A 25,928-nucleotide genomic window follows, 5' to 3' on the forward strand; every position below is an offset into this window, starting at 1 on the left:
ATACTTAAACCGGCTCGTCACTCAGAACAGGATAAAAAGCGCTGCTGTGGCCAGGGATGAGACAGAGCACCTGAGCGTGTTCGGGTGGGTGTCGCCGTCCATCCGATGGCCTCGCCAGCGATCGTAGAAGCTGAACCTGGGAGGCTTGTCCCCTCCTTGGCTGTGAACACGGACCGAGATGGGGGGGCTTCTGGAGGAGAGGGAGAGCTAAGGAGGCCGGGGTGGTGGGGATCTGGGCGAGGGGACTCGGGAGGTGACGAGTTGGCTGAGACTCCGGCTGGTGAAGCCGAGCGTTCCAGCACAGAGACGGACTCTGTCCAGGGTGCTCTGAGCTACATTCGGGGTTTGGGGTGCAAGGTGAAAGCGAGGAGCTGGGATTCGCGGCTCCTGCGGGACCCCCTCGCCACCCCTAAACTGTGTGTCGGAGCTGGCAGGCCCCCGAAAAGGTGGGTCACCCCTGCCCAGCCCCACGTGCCCCGCATCCCATGCTGTTTACGCGCGCGGATCCCGGGCGCGCGGGCGCCGCCAGCCCACCGCGCCCTGGGCGCACGCAATGCGGAGGCACCATGGGGTCACCGGGGAGGAGCCGGCACGGACGGTGGCCTGGTAACCCGGACCCGCATCCCTCAGCGGCCAATCTCGCTGCTCCCATCCCCTGCTCCCTTGGCGCCGGGAGCCTCTCAGCGGTCCCCGCCCCCCATCTCCCGCCGCGAGGGGCGCGCTGCGTGGGGGAGTGGGCGAACCGCGGGCCAGAGGCGGCTTCCCGGTTCTCCGTGCGCTTCCCCGCCGCCTGGCTGCACCTGGGGCTGCCGGGGGCGACGCAGCCTCTCAGGGACCTGCCGCCAGGTAACAAGGCCCCGCCCGTCCTGGGTCTGGGCGTCTGTCTGCGCCCCCGAAAGGCTATTCTCCCAGGTTCTGAGTCGGTTCTCCCCCGAAAGGTTAGTCGTCATCTCCATCTCCCTGCGCGGCCGGGCGAGACAGAGACCTCACGCCTGCCCGCTGACCCGCCGACAACACCCCTCCCCTCCCCCGGAGCGCAGAGCGCACCCCAAAGTGCCTGGTTCCCTCGCCCGCCGGTAGAGCCCAGACTGAGGGAGGCCGGGGGGGGGGGGTGCGGATGTGAGGGGAACGATCAGTGGCCTGGCGCGGTTCCCGCAGCAGCCGCCGCCCCGCGCCGTCTGTGCCGGCTCCGGCTGGCGACCGCGTCTTGGAGGTCGGCGCTCCCGGAAGGCCGCGGCCGGCTGGCGACCGGAGCCCGGGGCGCACCGCGGGGCTCCGGTTCCCGGCGCGGCCCGAGCCTCGAGATGCTGGGGCTTTATGAGGTTCAGTAACTGGCGAGGCCTCCATTAACACCTCCCCGGATTATTGAGAGGCTGGAAGGGCGGGACGGAGCGCGTCCCCGGGCACCCGCCGGGGGTGGGGTACCCTCTGCCCTCCCCCTTCTTCCCCCCTCCCGGGCTAGAGGCATAAACAGAAAATGAAAGACAGGTGGAGGGAGCTGCGGGTCGGAGGTGAGGGGTTCGGGGGAGAGGGAGGGAGGGGGAGGCAGGGAGGGGGTGAGAGAGAGAGAGAGAGAGAGAGAGAGAGAGAGAGAGAGAGAAGGTTCCCATCTAACGGTTTGTTTTGGGGGGTTAACAGGACCCTCGGCGAGACCTGGGGACCGGCCATCAGCTCCGGCCGCCGCCTCGCCGAGGACCGGGGCCTTGAGAAAACCCAGACCTCAAGGTGAGCCCCGAATGGGCGCCGCCCGGCCGCACAGTTGCCGCGCTGGGCGCGCGCGGACGGCCGGGCGCCCCGGGAGCGTCTCGGGCCCCCACCGGAGGGCGCGCCGCCCGGCTGCACCCGAGGTCGTGGGGATTTGGTAGGGGACAGCGGTTGGGCGCCCCTCGGGCAGGAGGAGGCGCACGGGGCCCCTCGGCACTGCGCCCGCTGACCCTCCGCTCTTCCCCACAGGGCGGCCACCATCACGCGTGACCGGCCCCCCTGGCTCCGAGAATATGCTGAACGGCACCCCGCTGGAGGCAGGTGGGTCACACGCCAGGGCCTCCTCTTCCTCTGCGCCCTTCCCTCCGGGCCGGCGTGCATGCTGCGTGTGTGCACACGCGTGTGCGCGCCGTCACCGGGTGGAAGGGAGGGGGGGGTGTTTGTCTTAGAAATCACCGCGCGCCGCGTCGGCTCTAAAACGCTCGATCGCGGTCCGCGTCCCCGGACTGGGCTCCCGAAGCCCCCGGGTCCCTCCTCCGGCCTTTCTCTGGACTTTTCGCGGGATGGGGGTGGGGGGCGGAGGTCACTCTGCCCCTGAGCCGCGAGCCGTCGCTGGCGCGGAGGGGTGCGCTCGGCCCCGCGCGCCGCCGCCCGCGTCTCCACCTGGGAAGGGGTGGGGACAGGGGGGAGGTTCGTCGCCGCGGCAGGGCTTCGCTGCCAAGCGGCCTCACCCGCACCGCTTTTGTTCGCTCCAAGCCCCGCGCAGCCATTTCTGCGGACGCGGTGCGGGGCAAGTCTTATTCCTGGGGCAGGTTTCAGAAGCGCGCTGGCCTGGACTTGGTGGCCGCCCCCTTGGAGAAGAACCTGGGGCCTCGGAGGTCAGGGGTGTGAAAGGCGCGGGCGGCCGGCGGAGGCTTTGCGGGCGCGGGGTGGGTGCGTGGCCAAGTGGTCCGCGAATGTGTGCGACGGGGGCGCGGCCAGCCTCCCTGGGCGCAGCTAGGCCCCCCGGCCCACCCCGTCCCGAGCCAGGCCCTCTGAGCGGCGCTGAGTCAGAGGCGCGCCCGCGCGGCGGGGGACCTGCCGCCCTCGCTGGTGAGCAAGGTTGGCACCTAGGGACCCCGCTGTCCACCGACTGGAGAAAGGCCCAGCGCCCGCCGGCCACGGGGCAGTTCCCACCCCTGGACGACACTGACTCCCCTGGCCCTGGGGTGCCCACGACAGTGCCCGAAGCCGGACCCGGCTTGGAGGGCTGCACCTTCCAAACCGAGTGGGCTCCTCAACCAGCTTCACAGGGTCAGGGGGAAAGGCGACCTCTGCTCTGTTAAGGGCAAACCTGGGGACACAGGACCTTGGCTTCCAAAATTCAGATCTAAAGCGATCTTGAGCCATGTATGCGCTCCAGAGATGCCCATCCGAGGAGCTATTTTCCTCTCTGGACTCTAGACACCCCGCAGCCCCGGGGGAAGTGCCCCCCTCTCCTTTCCTTCGCCTCCCCTGGGGGAGTTCGGAACCGGACAGGCTCACCACCCTCGCCCTGGCGGGGAGCCCTCGGTCCAGCTCCCGTGTGCCCAGTGTCCAGCCGCCCTCCTGAGAGCGACAACGGTAGCCATCGGTGGCGGGCGGAGCGGGAAGAGGAGCCGCGGGAAGAGGAGCCGCGTGTGCCCGGCTCGGTGTGCGAGCGGCCAGCGCCTGGCGCAGGGCTCCGAATTCCGAGAGGTGACTCTAGACCGGATTCCGGCCGCGGGCTGGACAGACAGACCACGTTTCTGGAGCACTGGAGGGTCATTGTGCGGTCCCCCAGCCCAGCCCCTCCCAGTGAGAGGTCAAAGATGGCAGAGCCACCAAGAACTCTCTGTGAAGATCTGACTGTCCTTTGAGAGGGAGAGAGGGCGAGGAGGGCCTTCTGGGTAATTTTTCCAGAGCTCCAAGACACCAAATTGAGGACACTCCAGGTCACACAGCCAGTTCTTGGAGCACCCTCTGCAGACCCCACCTTCCTCTGAGGAGCTGTCGGGGGAGGCTGGGCTGCAGGTCCACAGAACTAGCGAGGACCTCCCAGACTCCAGCAGCCTCCTGACTCACCCCTCGCCTTCTGCAAACTTCCCACGCGGGCGGCGGGGAGCAAGCGCGCAGTTCCTTCTTTATGGACGGAGCGAATCCCACTGGGTGTAGGAACCTGTAACCCACGTTTTATAAGAAAAAGCAGGCACAGCCGGGACCCAGCCCCAGAAGCTGATTGCAGACGGTGCCCTGCCCGGCCAGGATCCGATGGAGGACTAACTCATATGGGGGAGCAGAGGAATGGCTGCGTGAATGAATGAGTGAGTGAATGAACGAGTGAGTCGGGGAATGCTGGGCCGCCCCGGAGGCTGCGCGCTGCGTTTTGGCTTTTGCCTGGAGTTGCTGAGGTCTCGCTTCGTGGGCTTGCCAGGCGTGCCTCTTCAAGGCGAGCGCGTTCTTGGGTTCTTTGTTGTTTTTGTTCAGCAGTCTCCCCTCGACTCCCATTCCAACAACAGCCCAACTGAGTTCCAAAGCGCCACCGGGGAGGGGACGAGAGTTTAGCCCAGAAGCTGGAGAAAGCGTGTCCCTGGATTGAGGTTCCATCTTCCCTTTTCCCTAGAGCCTCCTTGGGTCAGCTGACTGGTGTTCCTCCCGGAGACCCCTCCTCCTCCCCTCCTCTCCGGGCTCTGAGTCCATTTAGCTGCTGACCTGTGGGAGGGGGACCACCTGCCCCTTTGGGAGAGGACTCCCAGTCCCTGAAAGGGCGGCCGCCCCAGCCCCTCCTGGGGTGAAAGGGCGGCCGCCCCAGCCCCTCCTGGGGTGGGGGGGGGGCTCACGGGTGCATGTGTGTCTGCAGAGCCCTTTGACTTCTGTCCAAAAGGGCTAATCGCATTTGCTTGCAGCGAGCAGCAGCCCTGCTGCCCGGTGGGGCTGCCGCAGTGGGGGAGGGGGTCTTCGGCTCGGTTCCCTGCGTTGGCTTCATTTCTGTGTGAAGTTGTGTTCTGGCACCCGGAGGACCGCCACAGCGTCCAGTCTGCAGATGACATTATTTTTGACCCCGCGAAAAGAGCGAGGGGAAGCATGGAGTCCTGGGTTTCACGGAAGAGCTGACTCCGGCAGCTCCAGAAAATGATGCTTTGGGACAGGAAGTCAGTCCGTGGCCCTGTCCCTCGCTCCAGTCTCGCCTGCACTCCTCCTCCTGCCTCTCATTTCCTTCCTTTCTCTCCTCTCCATCCCGTTCCTGCGTCTCCCTCCCTCCCTCCCCCCTCCCCCTCCCTCCCTTCCTTCCTTCCTCCTTCGTTCCTTCATCTTTCTAGCTTCGGCTGCAGTTTCTTGTCAGTTCCCGAAGAGTTGGAAGTGAGTCTGCCGCCAGGGGACTCCCTGAGGTACCCAGGATGTGTCGGGACTCGAGTCCCCTTTTCTCGGGAAAGCCGCAGGGAGCAGTGGGACTCCGGCAGGCAAGAGGGAGGGAGGCGGCAGCGAGCACCCCCTGGCTCTCTCCTCTCCGGATAAAGCGGGCTTGGTTCCTGCCCCTGCCCCACTTCAGGCACCCAGGGGACTTCAAGCGGTTCGAATGAATCGACAGCATCAGAGTGTCATGGACACTTTTTAATGGTGTGGCCGAGGAGGGGCCACCGCTCATGGGCACAAGGAGACTGAACAGCCTGGCGTCTGGTGCGGCGCAGGCCCGCCTGCAGCCCGCAGGCGCCCAAGTCCCCCTCCTCCGCAGGGAGGGGCCTCGTTCAAATCCTCCCAAATGTCCATGTCACGTTGCTCGAGTCCCTGCCCAGCCAGGGGAATGGGAACGGCATGCAGTAGGGTGTGCGCCAAGCTCGAGGGAGTCCCAGAGTCGCTGCCCGGAATGCCCCCTTCCGAGAGGACACTAGGCTCTCCAGCAGTCACCTTTCTGACCCGAACCTGGCAGGGGAGCTCGGCACCTCACGGCCAGGTTCGGTTGCTTATTCGCAGGCACGCCCACGCCCCTGTCCTCCACGCTCATTTTTTCAAAGAAAATATTTTTTTTACCAAAAGTAAACTCCAGAAACATCGGTTCTCCTAGCCTGCTTCTCACTTTGGAGGATGCTCTGGCCCCTGGTAAGGTCAGGGTCCCTGGTGGGGGGAGAGGGGAAGGGAGGTGACCTGCTTTCGAAAGATGAGCTGGCTCAGAAAGAGGGGGGCAGTGGAAGACAAGCCGGTCTCTCCAGTATTGGGGGTCTCCGTAAGCTGAGGATCAGAAAATCCACAAGGAGGGAGCCCGAAGTTTGGAGCGGACATTCTGTGTGCTTTGAGCAGGGTCTGATCCTGAACTTGAACCAAAGAGGCAGGCTTGCTGTCTCCTGCTCCAGGCCAGGGACAATAAGGTTCCTTTAAAACAGGATTGCTGGGAACTCTTGGAAGGGTGTGTGTGTGTGTGTGTGTGTGTGTGTGTGTGTGTGTGTGTGCACGCGCACGCGCGCGCACGCGAGCGCTGGGGGAAGTAATGCCCCCTGCCACAGCCTCCCCCAGCCCCCCCCCTTTGTAATGTTTGTCCCCGCTTGCCCATCACCAGGGGGTTGAGAGGAGCATGACAGGTCTTTGTTGTCTGAATAAAAATCCGTGGCAGCTCCTGGGAGAGGACTCCTCCTACTAAATTATCAAAAATGGGCTGGCTTTAGTCGCTTAACAAATTGGACGCGGCTCCGGCTGGCACAGTCCCCAAGCCGACCTACCGGCACTGGGAACTTGCAAGCAGCCAGGGACCGCCGAAAATAGCGCTTCTTTTTCTTTGTGTTCAAAACTATTTTCTTTCCGCACCAGATCTCGTGCCCCCCCGCTCCCTGCCCCCCGCCCCCCCCAGTTGTTTCTCATTAGTAACTCGATCTCTCGGAGCAGCGAGAGGCGCCTCCGCCGCCCGCATCCCCGCCGCCCGCGTGGGGTTGTTTTCTGCGCATCTCCTTCGGGGAGCCGCCGGGGCTCCCCCCGCCCCTTCTTCTTCTTCTGCTGCTGCTGCTGCTGCTTTCTTTTCCGAGCGGACCCCTTTCCGCTCTGCCTGCCTCTTTCTTCCTCGCCCTCTGCCTCCCGCCCCGGGTCCCCGAGCGCCTCTGCGCTCCCGCCGGCGCGCGGCCCCTGCGGACCCGTCTCGTTCCCTCGATGCGCTGAGAGCCCGGGGCGCGTGTGTATGGAAATAGTGGGGTGCCGAGCAGAAGACAGCGCGTGTCCTTTCCGCCCCCCAGCCATGCTCTTCCACGGCATCGCCGGAGGCCACATCCAAGGCATCATGGAGGAGATGGAGCGCAGATCCAAGACCGAGGCCCGCCTGGCCAAAGGCGCCCAGCTCAACGGCCGCGACGCGGTAAGGAGGGCCCCGCGCGGTGCCGGCGCCCCGCGCGCCCTGGAAGCCGAGCCCCGGGTCCCGGCGGCCCGCGGAGCACGGCGAGGCGTGGAGACACCCGCCGCAGATCGGCGGGTGGGTTTTCTGCGGGCCGCCTGTCTGCGGGGCTCAGAACCGGTCCCCTTTCCACCTCGAAAAGTCTCCACTCCCGAGACCCCGCGCTCCCCACCCTCTGCCGCGGCTCTTCCCGGAGAGGCCGGCGAGCCAGGGCCCAGAGGAGGGGGGTCCTCTTCGGCAGACCTCGGGGTCGGGTCTCCGGTCCCCTTGGCGCTCCGGGCGTCTCTGCGGCGACGTTCACGGCCCAGGCGTCTGGGCCGAGCGGGAGCCCGTTGGCTCTGGCCTGGGGTCTGATGCAGGGACCTCGGGAGCGGGGTAGAAACGAGCGAGCCTCCTCCACTTCTCCAGACGCTCAGAGCTCGGCACCCCCAAAGCCAGCGATCTTGAGGGGGTCTCTGGAGGCCCCTGCAGCGGTCAGGACTGCGCTTGGCGCCCCGGGGGCGCGTGCGTGTCCTGAGCAGGGACCTCTAGTAAACGCGGAGGCGCAGGGCCCTTAGCCCCGCGCGAGAACCATCACTGCCGCCCGTGCTGGGCCGATGATAAGAGGCCCGTCCGCTTCTTCAGGGAAACCGTTTAACAGTCGGTGGAAAAGCCACACAAGTCTCGTAAGCCATTCCAGGTCGACAGCGCCGGGACGTGTGGCTCACGTCACCGGTGGCTGCTCTGGGCCGGTCAGCCGCCTCTGGGGTCCACCATGGAGCCGGGGTGGGGGTGTCTCTACATTTAAAGCACCAATCCAGCACGCGCCCCAGGGTCGCAGTCAAGGGCGAAGCTAGTTTTCCAGGCCCACCAAAGTTTCGTGGGCAGGTCCAACCCGTTTCTGCCGATCTTGAGGGAAATGTGCGGGGCTTAGCTTCTTTCTTTCCCCCTTTCGTGGCCATCCCGCTTAAAAACAAAAGGCAGCACCCCGAATTCACGAAGGGGGTGCTCCCCTCCGGGCGAGCTCTCCTGGTCCCTGGCCGCCTGAGAAGGGGCGCAGACGGGAAGCCGAATTTGGGCACTGAGCAGTTTTTCAGGGCAGAGGTCTCCAGGGTGTGTTTTTGCTGACGGGGCCTGACAGCGGCCGCCCTGGGAACCGGCACTTTACACCCTGACTAGGAAGAGGGCCAGTACCCCGAAAATCAGGGGGAGGCAAGGCCTGCCGAGTCCATCACCAGCACAACAATGTCCTGAGTGAGCTAGGAGCTCAGGCCCAAGCGTGTCTCCGCTCCGATCCATGCCGCGGGGATTCGGAGAAGCAGAAGCGTTTCCTCTGCGTTTGAGAACATCGGTGGCGTTCGAACGCCCTTTCCGCTCCCCGGGAGCGGTGTCCGTTTTGTTTTCCTGTGCGCGTTGAAAGCCACGCTCTGTAGTTGGTGAGTCTTCAAGTTTGGAGACACGCGCCAGACTAGAGTCCCTGCGCTCCCAGCCCTCTTCGCAAGAAGACCGAGGGGGCCTGCGTGTCCTCAGGTGACCCGTCCCCGTCCCCGGGAGGACGGAGCACGGGGCTCGGGCAGGCGGCGCAGAGAGGGAGAGCGCGGCGGAAGAACACTTGCGACCGCTTCCCGGGACGTCGGCCGTGGCTCGCGCGCCCCTGACCTTGGCCGGGCTCCGGGGGCGCCCTGGGCTCGCGCAGCGCGGGGCCCCCGCGTCGTGCGGCCGGCCGCGCCGCCTCAGCGGGCCTGCTTGCCTTGCAGGGCATGCCGCCGCTGAGCCCCGAGAAGCCCGCCCTGTGCGCCGGCTGCGGGGGCAAGATCTCCGACAGGTACTACCTGCTGGCCGTGGACAAGCAGTGGCACCTGAGGTGCCTGAAGTGCTGTGAGTGTAAGCTGGCCCTCGAGTCGGAGCTCACCTGCTTCGCCAAGGACGGCAGCATTTACTGCAAGGAGGATTACTACAGGTATTCCCGCCCCGGCCCCCACGTGCGGAGCACCTGGGGCACCTGCCCCAGCCCGGGGACCCCGCTTGGTCTCCGCCCTTCGCCTCTTCAGTGCGGTTAGCAGTCCCGAGCCTGGGGAAGGCCCCTGCGCGCGCCTCGGAGCTGCAGCCCCCGGGCGTGCGCTGAGGGTGGGTGGGGGTCCGCGGGGTCCGAGGGGGAGTGTTATGGGGCTACGCCGTGCGCTCGCAGCCCCTCGCAGCCCCTGCAGGGAACCGGGGAGACCCGGGAAGAGAGCGCCCGTATCCCTGTCCTCTGAGTCGAAAGCGGATATTTTTCCGTTTCCTGCGAACGGGCGGGTTCCGTGCCTTGGGACTGAGCCGGTGGTCCGGGCAGCCGCCGCTGCCGGGCGTTCGGTTTTCCCGAGGGTGGCGGGAGACCATGTCCAAGGCGTAGATAAGGAATGGCTGTCCAAAGCCAAGCCACTCAGCTCCGGGGCCCCTTCCCGCTGGCGAGAATCTGCCCGCGGGACTCCAACCGCCCGGCAGGCGCGTTCCTCGATTCTGCCCAGCGATGCCCCTGGCCCCGCAGGGACTGTGCAGGTGACCCAGCTGCCCGCGCAGCCGGCGAGGGGTGGCTGCAGGGGAACACGCTCTCCTCTGCGAAGCCGTCATTTTCGGGGGCTGCGTGTGACCGCGGGCCTCGCCCACACCCATAAACGGGACCCCCCCCCCTCCTTCACAGAATGTTTGTAATGGATGAAATGGTTTCATTTGGGTCGCGAGTCCATGTTCTTCACGAGCGTTATGAGTTAATGAGGCAGGATTTTTGTCGTTTGTTTTTTTAAATCAGCATTTCACAGAGAGGGGAATTGAGGATCGGGTACCCAATTCTGATTTTAAAAGAAGGGGTCTTTGTCCTGTTCCCCAGGGCAAGTCTAAAAGCAGGTAAACCGATGGCCACCTGGGCCCTGTCCTCTCCTCGGAGCCCTCGGGTCTCAGGCGCGGGCCACGTGTGAGGGGCGGGACGTGGTCCTGCCTTTGCCGCAGCCGGGGCCCTGATGCGACTGTTTCCTTCCAGAAGGTTCTCTGTGCAGAGATGTGCCCGCTGCCACCTTGGCATCTCCGCCTCCGAGATGGTCATGCGCGCCCGAGACTCTGTCTACCACCTGAGCTGTTTCACCTGCTCCACCTGCAACAAGACCCTGACCACGGGCGACCACTTCGGCATGAAGGACAGCCTGGTGTACTGCCGCGCGCACTTCGAGACCCTCTTGCAGGGCGAGTACGCGCCGCAGCTGAGCTACACGGAGCTGGCGGCCAAGAGCGGCGGCCTGGGCCTGCCTTACTTCAACGGGGCCGGCACGGTGCAGAAGGGGCGGCCCCGGAAGCGGAAGAGCCCGGCGCTGGGCGTGGACATCGTCAACTACAGCTCAGGTGGGTCCCTGCCCCCACCCCCACCCCCCAGCCCAGACTCGGCTCCCCGGCTCCCCGAGAGGATTGAGGGTTCCGGAGCCCTCCTGCCCCTCCCGGATCTGGTCTCCAGAAAGTGCTTGGCTTAAGGGCCACTTTTGTGGCGGCCAGTCCCTTTCACTCAGAAGGAAGGGAAAGAAGGGGGGAGGGGAGAGGCAGGGGGCGGGGCAGGGGGGCACTTTGCCGAGGTTGTGGCAGGAACGCGCCCCACCGGGGGCGCAGAGGCGACCGCCAGTCCTGGACCCCGTTAGTTAACGAGCCCATTAGTTTCTGGCTCCCAGTTGGAGCCAAATAGCCCTGGGCAGTTCCTGTGTGGAAGCCGCACTCCGTGATCCTGGAGAAGGTTTTTTTCCCCTAAATACTAGGGGGAAAAAAATAATAAAACCCTTCGGAGCCCAGCCCCAGTCTGGCTAGAGGGGCAGAGGCTGCGGTCACCAGCCCAGAGTCAGGAAAACAGTTGGCGGGAGTGTGGCCACGCCAGATCCCAGGTCCTGCGCGCGCGGAGGCGTCCACGCCGAGCTGGCCCGCGCCTTCCTGGGGCAGGGTCGTCCGCAGCCAGCTCTGCTCTGCGCCATGAGCCAGCCGGACACCCAGACGCCTGGAAGGGGGCAGAAGCTCCGCGTCAGGCCCAGAAGCCGCTGGTGCCCCGCGGGCTGCCGTTCTGGCCGCCACCAGCCTCCCGTCTAACGAGGAGCAGAGCGCAGGCCACGGGCCTCGGAGCACACGTGCTTCGGGGACACACCTGTCGCCATCCCTCTCTCTCACTAGCGTTGGGAACCTGCCCGCACCCGCCAGCCCCAGGCGAGGGTGGTGACTGACGCGCCTGAGGACCACAACTCTGGGCGCATGGACGCTCTCCTCGTGAGCCCCAGCCCCCGGGAAAGGGGTTCAGAAGCCCTAGGCCCACGGTGGGGAGCGCGGGACCGGCTCCGCGGCTTGGACTTCCCACGCCCTGGCGGGCCCTGGTGGGCCCTACCAGGCACCTGAGCCGCAGGAGACTCAGGCCGGGGGACTCTCTCTGCTCCCTTGTAAGGGGCCTTGGGGACCTCGCCGTGGCAGCCCCCCTGTGTTACCCAGCGTCGGGTGCCAGCCCACGGACGGACACCGCAGAGCACAGATCTTGCTGGCTCTCGTCCTCGGGTCCCCAAGCGCCTGGTGGGCGCCTGGCCTTTGTTGGTGCCAACGGTGTCCCGCAGGAGAAGCGACTGGCCGAAGGTCACGCCGCCTGAACGCGCGAGCGGGGACTGAGCGCCCTGTGCTGAGCCCAGCGTTTTCAGGGGAGACCCGCTGCGTGAGCGGCCCCGGCCCTCCGCTCGGCTCCCTCCGGGGTTCTCCGCTGCTTTCCCTGAAGGGGACCCCTCGGGTCGGGTAGGCGCCGGGGCCGCGTCGCGCGTAGAGTGGGGAGCCTGAGCGCGCTGCCCTCCTCCCTAGGGGTTCACGCCAGGGTCACCATAGGAACGGAAAAGGGCCGGCCAGCTCCCCGGATGGGCTTGGGGCGCGGCGCGGCACGGCGAGGGGCGCCCCTGGGTTTTGCCAACCCCCGGCCGAGGGTCGCGGCCTTGGGCTCGCCCTGCTGCGCCCGGGCGGGAGCCTGGTCCGGCCGCTCTGCCCAGCGCGCTCTCTTGGTCTCCTTTGATGCGTGGTCCCGGGGCAGGACAGGCAGGGCAGTAATTGTTCTTTATTAATAGAAGATGACATCGGAATCTGGAGCCAGTCACCAAGGCCCTGGTGCCCTAATTAGAGAGAGAGAGAGAGAGAGAGAGAGAGAGAGAGAGAGAGAGAGAGCGCGCTCGCCCTTTGGGAAGAGGGACCCCTGAGCTCCTAGGAAGTCCAGAAGGATGGAGGACATTTCCAGCCAAAAGGCAACAAGCCTGGCTTTTCCCTCCTTTATTTAATCAGCCAGATTTGATTTTGCTTTGGATCTTCACGTATGCCAGAAAATTCCAGGAACTTTGAGAACAGTGGGATTTTGCTTCTCCTGCTCCTCAGAGGAGAACCAGAGAGTACAAACCGATTTCTTGAAAAGAATGAAAACGTCTTCCACGTAGGTCTCCAGTGTGCAGATTAGTGCTGCTGCCAGGTTATTGACGAGGTTGATCCTGCCTCACCCACGGAGGACAGGAGCCCGCTGAGGCCCTCCCTAACCCCCAGGGGCCTCTGGTCACAGGACCAGATGCCTCTTAACACCCAGAGATATGAGCAAACCGTATATAACTATTTTAATTTAGGTGAAAATAATCTAGAGAAATGCCATTAAAGATGCCTGACCAAAAATCAACCCACCAGTTAAAAAAAAAAATGATTATGACTCTAATCCTGCTTGTTGCAAAACCAGCAAAAGAAACATTTCAGCGAATTAAAAATAGCAAAAGATAGAAAACAAAACCGACCCACAGTTTTAGCTCAAATCGTTTTCAGCTTTCTTTGGATCTCACATTGCCATCTCTGCTTCAACGTAAACTAGTCTCAGAAAGAGTAATGTTGATGCTAGACAGATATAATTTATACACTGATATATTTTCAAAAACATGTACATGAAATATGTTTCTGATTCGAAGACTTCCAGAGAAAATGCGAAACTTGGCAAAGATCCGTCAGCGCTTGACATAAAGCAAATTAATGCCTTTTAATGAGAATATTCCGAATTTAGTTATAACCTCTTTGTTCGGGTACGAGGCAGATGTTTTAAAAAGAGATGTGGAAAGCTGATCTGGAATCCTGGACTCCAGTGAGAGGGGCGAGAAGCTTCGGTCTCGGTCTCGAATGGGGAGCTCGTATTTGCATAATTTAGCATTCACCGAGAGGCAGCATTTTTGCATCTTCTCGAAATCTCCCTTCCTTGGGTTCTTTCTTTGCTTCTGAAGAACTTCGCAGGCAGCTCCTGGTAGCGGCTACACTAGCCTGACAGTGACCTCTAGCGGTCTCCTAGGAATCGGTCACTTCTCAGGAGGTGACACACCTTCAGAACAGAAACTTCCATTTGGCGACCGTTTCCTAAAGGACTGGAAAACAACGTTCTTAGATCTTCTCATTAGCTTTATAATGTCAGATACGTATTTATAGGGGTACGTTTAAGACAGTTTTAAGAGAGTTATCACTTCATCTCATAAATCAGGGGGAGGAGTGCCCCTATAGCTTTAAAAGTAGACCCAGAGGAAACACAATCGCTTGCAAGTTTACATACTGCATTTGTAGTTACACATAAGTAACTTAGGATAATGCGCCGAGTGACTCCGTAGAAGAAATAGATTGCTCTATTAAGGTGAATAATGTGAGTGAGAATGCCGTCGAAGAAAAGTCATATGTGGTCGTTTCTGTTCCATAATGAGCTAACGACTCCTTACACGCTGAATTGTGTTCTGTGTGAAAGCAGGTCCCCTCACTGTGTTTAATGCACTAAAATTCTCTGCTGAGTTTTCAATCAGCAATAATGGACCCAGAATGCATGTTCAGTTCTCTCAAAGCTTTCTATAATTATTTTTCCACAAACTTCATTTTAAAGGCTAATGAGTGTGTAGTCAGGCTTGGAATCACACTCGTCTCTAAAAAATATGACTTCAGGGAGGGAGGTGGCTCAGGGCATTATTTAAACACTAAGTTAAGTCTTCCATCCCAAGGGTAACCTTCGGTTTAATGCGCTGTTCGGGAAGAGTTACGTGCCGCAGACGATGGGAATGAAATCGTGTTTGAAGAAGCCTGTGGCGACTGGGTGTGCCTCTTTAACCCTTTTGCTGTGGGGACATTTATAATCTGATTGTGAACTGGAGCTCAGTTCGCTGGAGCTAAGTATGAATTTCTAGGAGGTCGTAAGACTCTGTTTCATCCATCTGTCTGAGAACAGGAGACTGCGATTCTATAGGATATTTGGACTAGACGTGTCCCTCCTGGGCCTGGATAGGCTAAAATGTGAAGTCTATTCTGTCTCTAATCTCCAGGTATGTGTCCCCCCCTTGCTGGAGGGACGGGAGGTGTTCAGAAGTCTGTGCTCAATATTCGAATATATGTATCGCAATAAAGTTCATGTCGAGTTGACTTGATTTTGCATGAATAGTCGCTCACAGTTTTATCGGCGAGCGGAGATGCAAAATCTGGACTGGATGCTCGCTGAGCTCCTGGCCCCGTGCTTGACCTAGGACAGCCCGTGGTGATCGGAGGGTCTTCCTTCTCTCAACAAACGGCCGGCGCGTGCCCTCCTGCTCGGGGGCTTATGGAAATAGAAACAAAGGGGCATCGGTGTCTGCCTAGTCTTCCTACGCGAGGGGGAGTTCCTTGCGAAATGGATTTTGCGACGCGGCTGACCCCTTAACTGTAAAATGGCTGTGTTTCTGTGTGTATGCCGATTTACTGAGGATACTTTTTTGGAAAAAAAGTAATTCTAACTGGAGTATAGCAGGCAATATTTTGGAAAGCAGAACGAAAGAGCCAATGTTAAAAGACGCCTCACTTCCTTCTCGCTCTCTGGCACCCCCAGGGACATGGTTGGGTCCAGGGTAGATGTCCTGTTGGAATGCACTGAAATGCTGGACAATAGGATCTGCATATACACCAGATGAATATCTGAAGTAAGGCTTACAGGAAACAAACAAACAACAACAAAAAAAACCCTGCCATGCCCTTTAGGCTGCAAAGTTGGCTGAATCAGTCAATACTGAGCAGAATATTTTCATTTTTGTACTCATATTTACTATGCGCAGCTGGTAGCTTATTGGAAATGACCTTTTTCATGCACGCTTTATCCCCTGGGGGTAACGACTTTCAGGCTTGTTTCAAAGGCTCGTCCGTTTTGCTCTCAGAGCTGGGGGAGGCTTTGTAGGGGGTCAGAGCATGCCACCCTCTTCCTGCCAGGCCAGCTGGGGGGCACACGCCCACTCACACGCACCCAGAGCAAAGGGGGCCAGGACCTGGGTGTGGACACCCGCGTCACCGGCGTCCGCGGCCGGCGAGCGGCGGGGAGCCTTGGGCACCAGCCGGGTGCAGAGGAGTCCGGGTTCGTTCTCTCAGAATCGTTTATTAAAATGACCTGAAGGAAAAACTGTTTTCTTCCTGGAATAACCCTATATATTAACCAGTTACAGCCAAAGCCCGTAAAGAGAGCATTCTTATGACTGCGTAAGAAATCTACAGATTTCGTATCGTGTAACTTTTCCGCCTTTTCCGGCCGCTTCCTTTTTCTCCTGAGAATGCCCCGTGATTACCAGAAAAGGCCCAAACTGGAACTGGCTTAGGCTCTTCCTGGCTTGCTGGGCTCCCCCAAACCCCGCAACGGGCGTTTGCACATTCCTCGTGACGAAAAGCTGTGGCCCCCACATACTACATCTGATTTCGCAGGTTCAGACAAAACGAGGAGTGTCTAAACACTGGGCGTGTTGGGGGGGAGCGGGGTGCACCCATGCGCGTGAACACGTTAGAAACGGGGTGTCCGTTCTCGCTGCTGGAGACGCCTCTCCCTCCCACATCTGGGGCTTTTACTAGCAAGCACTAAGCAAAAGAAAGAGGATGCACCTCATACTTTCCTATGACATAAACTGGTGTGTCCGCCCGAACTGGTTAGCTCGGCCGGCTTTGGCCTTCCCGCTCGCTCTCTGCTTTCTGGAAGCCTCTCCGAGCCGGCGCGACAGCCTTGCGCGCCGCCGCCGCGTCCCCAAAGCGCCGTCCTCCAGTCGCCATCACTCCCGCCGGCACAGGAGTTTGCGCTGAGCCTTTGTCTGTCCCCTGTCGCTGCCACAGGCTGTAACGAGAACGAGGCGGAGCACCTGGACCGGGACCAGCCGCCCTACCCGCCCTCGCAGAAGACCAAGCGCATGCGCACCTCCTTCAAGCATCACCAGCTGCGGACCATGAAATCCTACTTCGCCATCAACCACAACCCGGACGCCAAGGACCTCAAGCAGCTGGCCCAGAAAACGGGCCTGACCAAGAGGGTTTTGCAGGTAAGACGCCGCCGTGGCGCCCGGCGCCCTTCCCCGTGCCGGAGCAACAGTTCTCGCCCCTGTCGAGAGTGGTCCAGGCATTTTCTCTGCCGCGTCAGTCGCTAGGTGACCTTAGCTGTCCTCCCGGAGGGTGGACCGAGAGGGCGCAGTGGCCAAACAGAGCCCCGGGACCCTGCGCAATGCGGCCACGTCCTCCCCACGGAGAGATGGCCCTGCAAGGTCAGCGCCGCTGGCCTCGCCGCCCCGCGGGTGCTGGCGACGTCCTTGGCACAGGGGGGCTCGGCGCAGGCTTGCGGGGGTCCCGCTGGGGCCGTCTGACCAGCCAACTCTCGGCGGCCCCCCTCGCACGTTACGACCTTCCAAATTCAGGTCACCAAATTCAGGACACCCCTTTTTTCCTTCCAACTCCCGAGAAGCCCCAGTTCCGGCCCGTGTCTCAGTGACCCATGGGCACAGGTGTTTTCCTATTTTAAAGGACCACAGTTAGAAGTTGACACTGGCAATGCGATCTGCTGCCCAGTCGTTTCCCTCAGCTCAGCTCAGTCAGAATAAGGGACGGAATTGCAGTGCGTCGCGGTGGGTCCCCGGTGACCCCCCGCCGCGTCTCAGTGACGCGCAGCGGGCGTGTTAAACGCCGACGCCCTGTTTGCGGCCGCTCGGGGCCTGGAGGCCCTGGGAGCCTTCTAGAAGGCCCCGACCGCGTGTCTGTGCGGAGTCTGCGTTAGCGACGCGCGCTTCCCGCGAGGGAGCGAGCGCTACTTCGGGAAACTGCCAGCGCCGCCGCCTCTGCCCCGTCTCCAGACGGGTCACGCATCAGGGCGAATGTCCCGCCCTTGGTCCCCCAGCCTCCGCTCCCACGGTGCGCGCACGCGCCCTTCGGCTGTCCCAAGTGCCACTGGTTCACGCCGGGGGCGGGTCGCGTGCGCTTGAGATGAGACAAGATATCTACCTGTAAGATAGCCTAGATGATGGCCCTGCTCTTAAAAAAGAAAAAAAAAAGAAAGAGGCCCTTCTCGCCCCCCCAAAAGGAAACAATTATATTTAAAAAGAGAACCTTACATTCAAAAAAAAAAAAAAAAAAGGGAAGAGAAAGAGGAAAACAAAAACAAAAACAAAAACCTCCTAAAACTAAACATCGGTAAAGAGATCCGTTGGGATTGGTTTGCAGGTTTGGTTCCAAAACGCACGCGCCAAATTCAGAAGGAACCTTTTGCGGCAGGAGAGTGGGGGCGTGGATAAGGCGGATGGCCCGGCGCTCCCGGCCCCGCCCTCCGCGGACAGCGGCGCGCTCAGCCCGGCGGGCCCGGCGACCACTTTAACAGACCTGACCAATCCCACTATCACTGTAGTGACAGCCGTGACCTCTAACCTGGACGGCCACGAATCCGGGAGCCCCTCACAAACGACCTTAACGAACCTTTTCTAACATTGGAGTTTCCCCGCCTCTAATTCTCCTTCTTCTCTTTACTCTAATTGTTATTATTTTATTATCGACAAGACTTCCCATCCTCCCCCCTCCCCCAACCCAGAAGATATTCGGGAAATAGAAGCAACAGCTCGGTGTGTAGCATCCGCAGCCACGTGGCAAACGAGTTTACAGTAGTCTTTCTCTCTTTTTTTTGTCTACAAAATGAATTTGGATTTTTTTTTTAAGTGAATCAGATCTTTCAGTCGGTACGGGGAGTTTTTGACTCATTTCAAGTGCCTCTTAAAATTGTATGTTACTTATTTCCAAACTCTTAAAGGAGTAAAAAAAAAAAACCAAACAAACAAACCCTGGTATTTTGACAGACAAATGATTATATTCCCAGTTAAATGATTAGGGTAACCAAGTATCTGATAATTAGTTAAACTGTCATTCTTTAAACATTGCGATTGTATGTGTACTTATGGAAATTTGAAAACTGCACATCTTTTAATTTTAAAACTGAAAAAATGTTTTGATTACTCCTTTTTCTTACAAATGAAGAATATGATTAAACAAAAGCACTAGCGACTCTAAATAGAAAACGATTAATTAGGCAGGAATCTATTCCAGGAAGGGGACTTTCACTTTTCTTAGAGATGGATATGCCAACAAAACTTTCATCGGTTATTTGGACATCCGAAAAATACTTAAACTCCCTGTGTATCTATGACATTTCAAATAGAATTTGAAATGCTATACTTTTAACCTAAAGCAAAAATCAATTTAACAACCATTCTCTCTAAATTATTTTCTCCCCAGGGAAAATGGAAATAAGTAAAATATAATTTTTTAAGAAGTCGAAAGAAATCAGTATAATTTGATTAAAAGCTCTATCAATTGGTTTCAGCCGTACCATGATATTGTGTCTGGCATTCTATATGAATAATGTTAAAAAACAAAAACAAAAAACTTTGAGTCTAATACCAAAATGAGAATTCTTGGGTTTTGTTTTGTTTTTTATTTTACTTTGGCACAGGTCGATATATTTGTCAGAAAACCTTCTCTGACATTTGAGATCTGAGGTTATTGGTCTTAACGTAGCTAAACTCGGAAGCCTCGTGGATGCGGATCTGAATATATTTCCTAGTTTACAGTATCTTTTTTATTTTTTTCCTTTTAATTTAAGCTAAAATCTTAATGGTCTGGGCAGTGGTGAATGTTCATCTCTACACTTCTGTTGTAGTTAAACACCAATTAGATCGTGGATTTTCTAAAGAAAAAATTTAAAAAGTCAAGATCTATGTCTTGCTTTCGTGGATTGTTAAGAAAAGCTTTGCACATATTCTCCACTTTTTGGACCCCTGAAATCTCCACTGGTGGTCGAAGTGGCTATTTAATAGATTTTAAAGGTGTCCTTCCGGCTGTATAAATGTGTGGTTACATATTGACAGTTCGCTGCCCACATCAAAGTGCATTATTGTAACTTTTGCTCAGGGTCTTTAGACAATTAGCACAGAAAGTAGCTTATTTTTTAAAAAAAAGATGATGGAAGATAACACTGTAACAGAAGTGAAGTGTGATTGCCATTATATATTCAGCACGTGTGGTTATCATCTTATACGGAGCTTAAATCTTGACTTTTCATATTTCTATTACATTTTGGGCATTTACCACTAACCAGACCAAACAACCTTGGTAAGGCTGAGATCTTGTTAATACACTTTTACAGGTAAAATATTGATACTTATAAATTTTGTTCTTTGACAGAACAATATATGGTACTATAGATCTACTTTATGAAGTAGACTAATTATAACTCAGTTCTCCTATGTGCCTTATGATATAACTTGGAAGTAAGTTTGTGAAAAATCAGGATATATGTGTTGTTTGTTAAATTAACTGTTTTAAGCCCTTTTGACACCTCACTAGTTTTGTACTGTTTTACCTCTGATTTCTGAGACTCTTTTTATGGTGTATCCTGGTAGAGGGGACGAACATGTCATAGACAGCAGTTGTGCACCCAAGTATAGTGGATAAATCCAATAATCTTATATATTGAGCTTCGTGTTTATAGTACAGTAAGTGGTCTAGCAAAATCGTCCATGTTTCTTTGTTTATTGATAAATGCATTGTATAGAAACTATTTCCCCTAAATATTTATGGACCAAACAATTGTGATATATCCTATTAAATTTGTGTGAATAAACCAGTTTGAATCTAAGGAGTTTTATTTCCCATCAGTTTTATTTAAGGTTTAACTGGACTAGCGTGTTTCCAATATCTATATGTAAAAGCTATGAAAATAGTAATATGAAAGTTTTTAAATATTCAGACATACCAATAGTTTTGAGATCCTCAAACTTGTGATTCATTTTAGAGGTACACACCATTCATTGCAAATGTAATGTAATACAACTTAGAATCGCCTTTAAATATATTTCCTTATAATAAAAGTAATGCCCCAGTGATTTGACTCAGCCCAATTTTTAGAACTAAAAACAAAAAAAAAGATAACTAGCAGATAAAGTAATTGCATGACAAGAAATCTTAAATATGATTAAGATTTAATGTTAGGTCTATGAAGCACCAATGGATATTTGTAAATCTAAATAGAAATTGCAGACCCCTAAAAGCCAAGTTGCTCTGTAGTTAATAAATTGTCACTATGATTTTTTTCAGGGAGAACAAATCTTGGGGCATTACAGCCAAACATCCCGACGTTTGAAAATTCCCTAAAGTATTAAAAGAAGGGGAAAAGTTTGATCGGAAACCCACTGCAGTGAAGACAAAGACAATATTAGGTTATGATAATCATACATTTTAAAATTTATTAAGCCAAAAAAAAAAAAAAAGAGTGAGAGAGAGAGAGACTTAAATGTCATTTACTGAATGTCAACAAAAATTCTGTTCTTTATGGTGTCTAACACAAACGGAGGCTTAACATTATGTGGTTTCTAAGAAAAGTGGTAAACCTTGTACAAACCAGAGCAACCTGGCAGTAATGTGCCCAGCCCATATTTGAAACAAATTATTATTGGAAAAGTAAAAATTCCACACATTTGTCAAGCACAGTAGTTGTCAAGTCCAAAATCTTCATTTCACCTGCTTGCTAATGTGTATGAGTCCTATCTGTTCACGGCATTTTCCAATTGTAAATTCAAAGAAAAGTTACCACTCACTTAAGAGTCTAGGGACCGAACCCCGGTAATTTTAGTATTATTGTTTATTCCTTCCTTTTTACACAGAAATCTCTGCATGTGCTCCCACATATGTCGCTCTAGTGTACATCTCTGTATGATGCTACTCTTTGCTGTTTCTTGTATGGTAAATAGCTTTCATTAATAAACATTTTACTTGACGCAAACATAGTAACCTTTATGTTAAACACACACTGTCGAAATTAATTTTGACTACTGTCTTAAGAGGCAGCACGACACATTTCCAACTCGTAATACTTAGAAGAAGATTCAAGCGAAATCATGAGGTTAAATTCTGGTAGTCTCAGAGAAAATTACTTACTTGGTTTTTAACTTTTCATGACCTCTTACTGTATCCATGGACACATGTATTGAAAATTTACAAAAAAAGAAAACTCAAGTCGCAACAAAAATAAACCTCAGCAAAAACTATCATGTAAAATTTCAGCAACTTTTTTAGATTATTAACGTAAAATTTCTAGATCCTCTGTCAGGTTACATGTTCACTATGCAACAAGCAAATTTATTGACGTATACAAATATATTCTGAACTATGAAAAGATCCGATCTTTGCACAGTTCAAATGACGTATGATATTACAAACAAAGGAGCAAGTGGTAAGAAAAACACACATTTAGGAATGAAGTTTGTTTAACTGTTAAAGGGAATATTTGAAGAATTTTTTAACGATTCCTATTTAGCTGTATATCCAAAGCGTATGTTAAACAAATTAGCATAGAACTTTCCAGAAAATTTTTCATTATGATGAAATTTTTATTATATACTAATGAACCCTGTGTAAATGATGTAACTTTTATGGATGACAGACATTAAATATTTCACTTACATATATTCTCAGAATTTTGAATGTTTTTTAAATGCTTTCACTTCCCGAATACAAAAAGAAAAAAGAAAGAACATTCCAAAGGAGAGAGTAAATCACTAATAAAAAAGAAAGAAAGCAATGCACCGTGACAAGCAGACTGTTTTGAGCGATCATGGAACATGTTGGTTTTGTGAGCACCTTGACCATTTATGCCTCATGGAAACCTCATCCGTGGCCGAAGCAACTTAAATAGGTTTTCCGATACATTTCCGGCCAGTTTATTCAAATCCTTGTCCTCCAGCTTTGCCTGTGGCAGTTTTGCTTAGAAATATTTTGAAACCTCCCCTGCTTTTTACAGACCTTTAAATATTTGTCTGGTTCGTGAAATGTGCGAAGAGATTAAAGATTAAAGAGGGAACAGACATAACAGAAATTAGACATTTGGAAAAAAAAAGCAACAGCTATGAATTTGAAACAGGCACATTTTGTTTGAAAAAGTAAAAGAAAGGAACGCTAATTCCGAGAGTGGGAAGAGAGGAGGTCACATGACGCGGAGTGGGAAGGTGTCGGCTTCCCTGGGATGCACACACTATTGTCTGGCGGGGAGAGGAGGCTGGGGACGTCTCGGCAGGAGGCAGGACCGGCAGCCCCGGAGCTCCCACCGCCCGCCGCAGCCTCGCTTCCGGCAACTTGATCTTGGCCAAAAAAAGAGAAAGCTTTACGATGCGTGAGCATCTGTCCGCTTGGGGTGCGCAGCCAGCCCCCTTGCCGCTGGCTTACAGAGTGGGTAGGCTTTTCCCACCTACCTCGGATAAGGATAAAACTCCCCAGTAAAGGACCCAAAGCAAACACTGTCAAGACCTTGGTGATACTTTATCACCTAAAAAAAAAAAAGAAAGAAAAAGAAAAAAGAAAAAAAATAGCTTTATGTAACAAACCCCTGTGGAATCCACTGCACATTCTTCCACGATAACCCGCCTTGGGAGGCAGCCTTGTATAAGCCACATATAAACATGACCTCATTTTCTGTTGCGGTGTGCTTGCAAGGGGTGTCTCGGTGGAGAGTGTTAGAGTTGGAACATTCTAGAATGGAAATTCGGAGTCACGGCCTTCCAGGCTCTGAAGGAGGATGGTAGGGATCATCCTGTTGTATGCAAGGCAAACACCTAGTTTTGTCCGGAGTGTTGCCTTTTAACTTTCAAGTACGTTATAAGCAAAGCTGGCTTTACTTGCAGAGAGTTCGTGAACTTGAGGTGATTCGATACCTTCCACATTCCGTGGTCTCCAGACGCCAGGGTTAAATAAGAACTCCAGGATTTAGTCCAAGGTGAAGAAATGGTTTCGTATTCTCTCTGAAACCATGCAGACAGATAAAACCCGGATTGACCATTGGGACCTACTAATGTTTTCAGTCATTGGGAACCAACTCTGAATATTCGAATTAATAAAAAAAAAACCTTCTGAAGCAAAGCCGCAGACACAGCCCCTCTGCCTGACAGCCAACGTCAAACGTAGGAAGTTGTTTTCTTTACAGTGTGCGGTTGATTTTGAAACATTTTTATCATACCTGCTCTGCCCTTAAAACTTTGTTTTTCAGAATAATGTTACCATTGATCTTATTTTCAAAATGAGTTATAATTCTAAGTTAATATAGTATTTTGAATGCCCTCTGGGGAGATTGCCATTTCATTTTACCTGTTTCCATAGCAAAAAAAAAAAAAAAAAAAAAAAAAAAAAAAGTTCAGAACTGTGCATGGTACTCAATGAAATGTCTATGAATATGATGTAAGCAGCAATATAATCACAGCTAAATTTCTTTTTAACTGTGTAAAAAATAGATATTTTTATCTAACATCACTCTCTGCTCCCAACATTTCTTTATGAATATGAACATAGTCAGTCCTACCTTATCATGTATCATACGAACATGTTTTTCTCTCCTTGGATTATTAGTTTTTGCTTTTTTGTGCTATGTTTATCTTGTGTTGAAACAACAGAATGCAGGCAAGAATGAAAGTTCAGGATTAGCCACAGGTAGTAAGTTCTGGGTATGCATTTCTGTGTATTTTTTCTCCACATATTACGATTGTCGGGAACAATTTTTTTTTTTCCTTTGGAACTTCATGTTTACATCTTGCATGATCTAATAAATTAAGCTGAAGAGGAACTGGATACCTTTTATGGTTATTTGAAAAATAAAATTTGCTAAAAATAAGATGTTCCAGTCTTCGTTGTCTCATATTATGTGTGGATGTATTAATTTTTTCTGTACTTTCCTATTGAACCCGAAAATATTAACTTCAAGGGATATTTAAACTGTCGTTCAAGACAAACACACAGAGACGAAGACATTTAAAGGTGAATTCGCCTGTGCTTAATCATTCTCTTTCTGCTCTGACTTTGACATTCGAGGGTTTTGACAGCTTGCATTGCTTAAAGTTATATTTATTATTCAGCAAACTTTAATTCTATAGGATAAATAGAATTATGAAATGAGATTTTTTTTTGAAAAGCACAAAGGGATCTCACCATTTCAAGCAGCCTCAATGTTTGACTTCCACAAACAAGCAGAGTGGTTTTTTTTTTAGGAGAAGAATATAATGGAAAATTATGTTAAGTATACTATCAGTAGCATTTTACTGGACTGACCTAGATGCTCTACGGGAATTTTGGAGAGTTATAAAAGCCTCCCAAATGGTATGATGTGAATAATTAAATGGTGATATCTTTCCGTGATAAAATTTGAGTAGCTACTTTCTTATCTCAGTGCAGATCTGAGGTCTCCTCCTGGATATTTTAACGACGAGAACATCTCATACAGTTCCTCGCTCAGTTTCCTTCTTAAGCATCACAAGTCTGTGTGTATATGTGTGTGAGTGTGTGTTGTATGTTTTCTTCCCGATAACCGTGGACAGATACATTATTTTAACAAAGAAGGCTCATCTCTTTTAAACAAATGCTTAGCCAAAAGGAAAGCAAAAAAAAGCAAAATAATGGCGCAGTCCCTGGAGCTGGGGAGGCTGTCGCTGGCCGGCTTTCCGGCAGCCTGAGTCCTGGCCCTCCCCCCGCAGTACTGGGTGGCCTTTCGGGGTTCCGCGCAGGTCGCAGTCTTCGCGGGCTCAGCCAACGCTCTGCTTTTATTCTGGGCTCATGCTGCAGCAAAGTTTGACTACGCTTACATTTCAACACCACCACCACGGCAAAAAAAAAAAAAAAAAAAAGGCAACTTTTATTGAAAAGCATGGGTTTATTTTTTATTTTTTACTTCTATTAGAAGAGGCACATCGGAAACAACCAAAAATAATAAAAAAAAGATCCCTTCCCAGTTCAAAGCGGGTTTTCTGGGTTTGCGCTGAGCGGGAGCCGCCCGTGGTGGGGGCTGGGCCTGCACCTGCCGCCCGGTGAGCGTGACCAGCGGGTCCCTCTGAGGTCCGGATGCGGCGGGGACACGCAGGTCGCGCGCGGCGGAGCCGGACGCCCCCGCGCGCCGAGACGAGCGCGCCCGCAGCTCCGCGGCGCCGGCCGGTGCGGGGCCGGTGCGGGGCCGGGGCGGGGCGCCTGTCCCGCCCGCTCTCCGAGCGCGTCGCCGGCCCCGCCACCAGCACCCGCGTCGCCACCATGGGCGTCGCCTCTGATCCGCTTCGCTCCCGGGTGCGGATGGATGAGCTCTCCCGTGGGCGATGCGGGTCTCTGCAGATGCGTTTATTTTTGAACCGTCGCCCAGCGCGCCATTCCGGCAGGTGGTCGCTGCGGCCGCCCGGTTAGGGCCACCGCGTTCTGGCCGGAGACCTGACGATCCCAAAGCGCCCGCGGCGGCGGCTTCGCGGAGTCGCCTGCAAACGCTCACAGCTCCCACGCCTCTGTCTCCCAAGCCCGGCTGCTGATTTGGGTACTTTTTTTTTTTTAACATCGGAAAACAGATTTTAATTCCCTCCACGGAATCTCCGCTAATCGTCCTAATGAGGCATGCACTTTTTTGAGATAAATGGTGACCGGTTATTGGCCGTCTTTACATTAATAAACTAAATATGACCTTTAGATAAATGCAGGGAGGCGTTACGAGCAGCGAGAATTAATGAACATTGAATGAGCAACTCAAGAGGCCACG

General features: G+C 54.2%; 1 protein-coding gene across 6 annotated transcripts; it reads left to right on the forward strand.

Annotated features, from left to right (window-relative positions):
• The first annotated feature begins 1,634 nt into the window (after window positions 1-1,634).
• LHX9 (LIM homeobox 9) lies at window positions 1,635-21,155 on the forward strand. 6 transcript variants are annotated; one of them, XM_016165092.2, is made up of 7 exons: window positions 1,635-1,725; window positions 1,954-2,025; window positions 6,918-7,036; window positions 8,809-9,011; window positions 10,068-10,423; window positions 16,187-16,389; window positions 17,558-20,003. In XM_016165092.2, exons 2-7 carry the CDS (start codon window positions 1,998-2,000, stop codon window positions 17,813-17,815), a joined length of 1,167 nt encoding a protein of 388 aa, XP_016020578.1. In that variant the 5' UTR covers window positions 1,635-1,725; window positions 1,954-1,997; the 3' UTR covers window positions 17,816-20,003. The 6 variants fall into 6 exon arrangements, with proteins under 6 accessions (XP_016020578.1, XP_016020579.1, XP_016020575.2 ...); XM_016165093.2 differs by lacking the exons at window positions 1,635-1,725; window positions 1,954-2,025 and adding an exon at window positions 3,571-4,025; XM_016165089.2 differs by lacking the exons at window positions 1,635-1,725; window positions 1,954-2,025 and adding an exon at window positions 5,625-5,799.
• Window positions 21,156-25,928: the final 4,773 nt, after the last annotated feature.

Source organism: Rousettus aegyptiacus, unplaced genomic scaffold, assembly GCF_014176215.1.
Source record: "Rousettus aegyptiacus isolate mRouAeg1 unplaced genomic scaffold, mRouAeg1.p scaffold_m13_p_18, whole genome shotgun sequence".
In the NCBI taxonomy this organism is placed as follows: domain Eukaryota; kingdom Metazoa; phylum Chordata; class Mammalia; order Chiroptera; family Pteropodidae; genus Rousettus; species Rousettus aegyptiacus.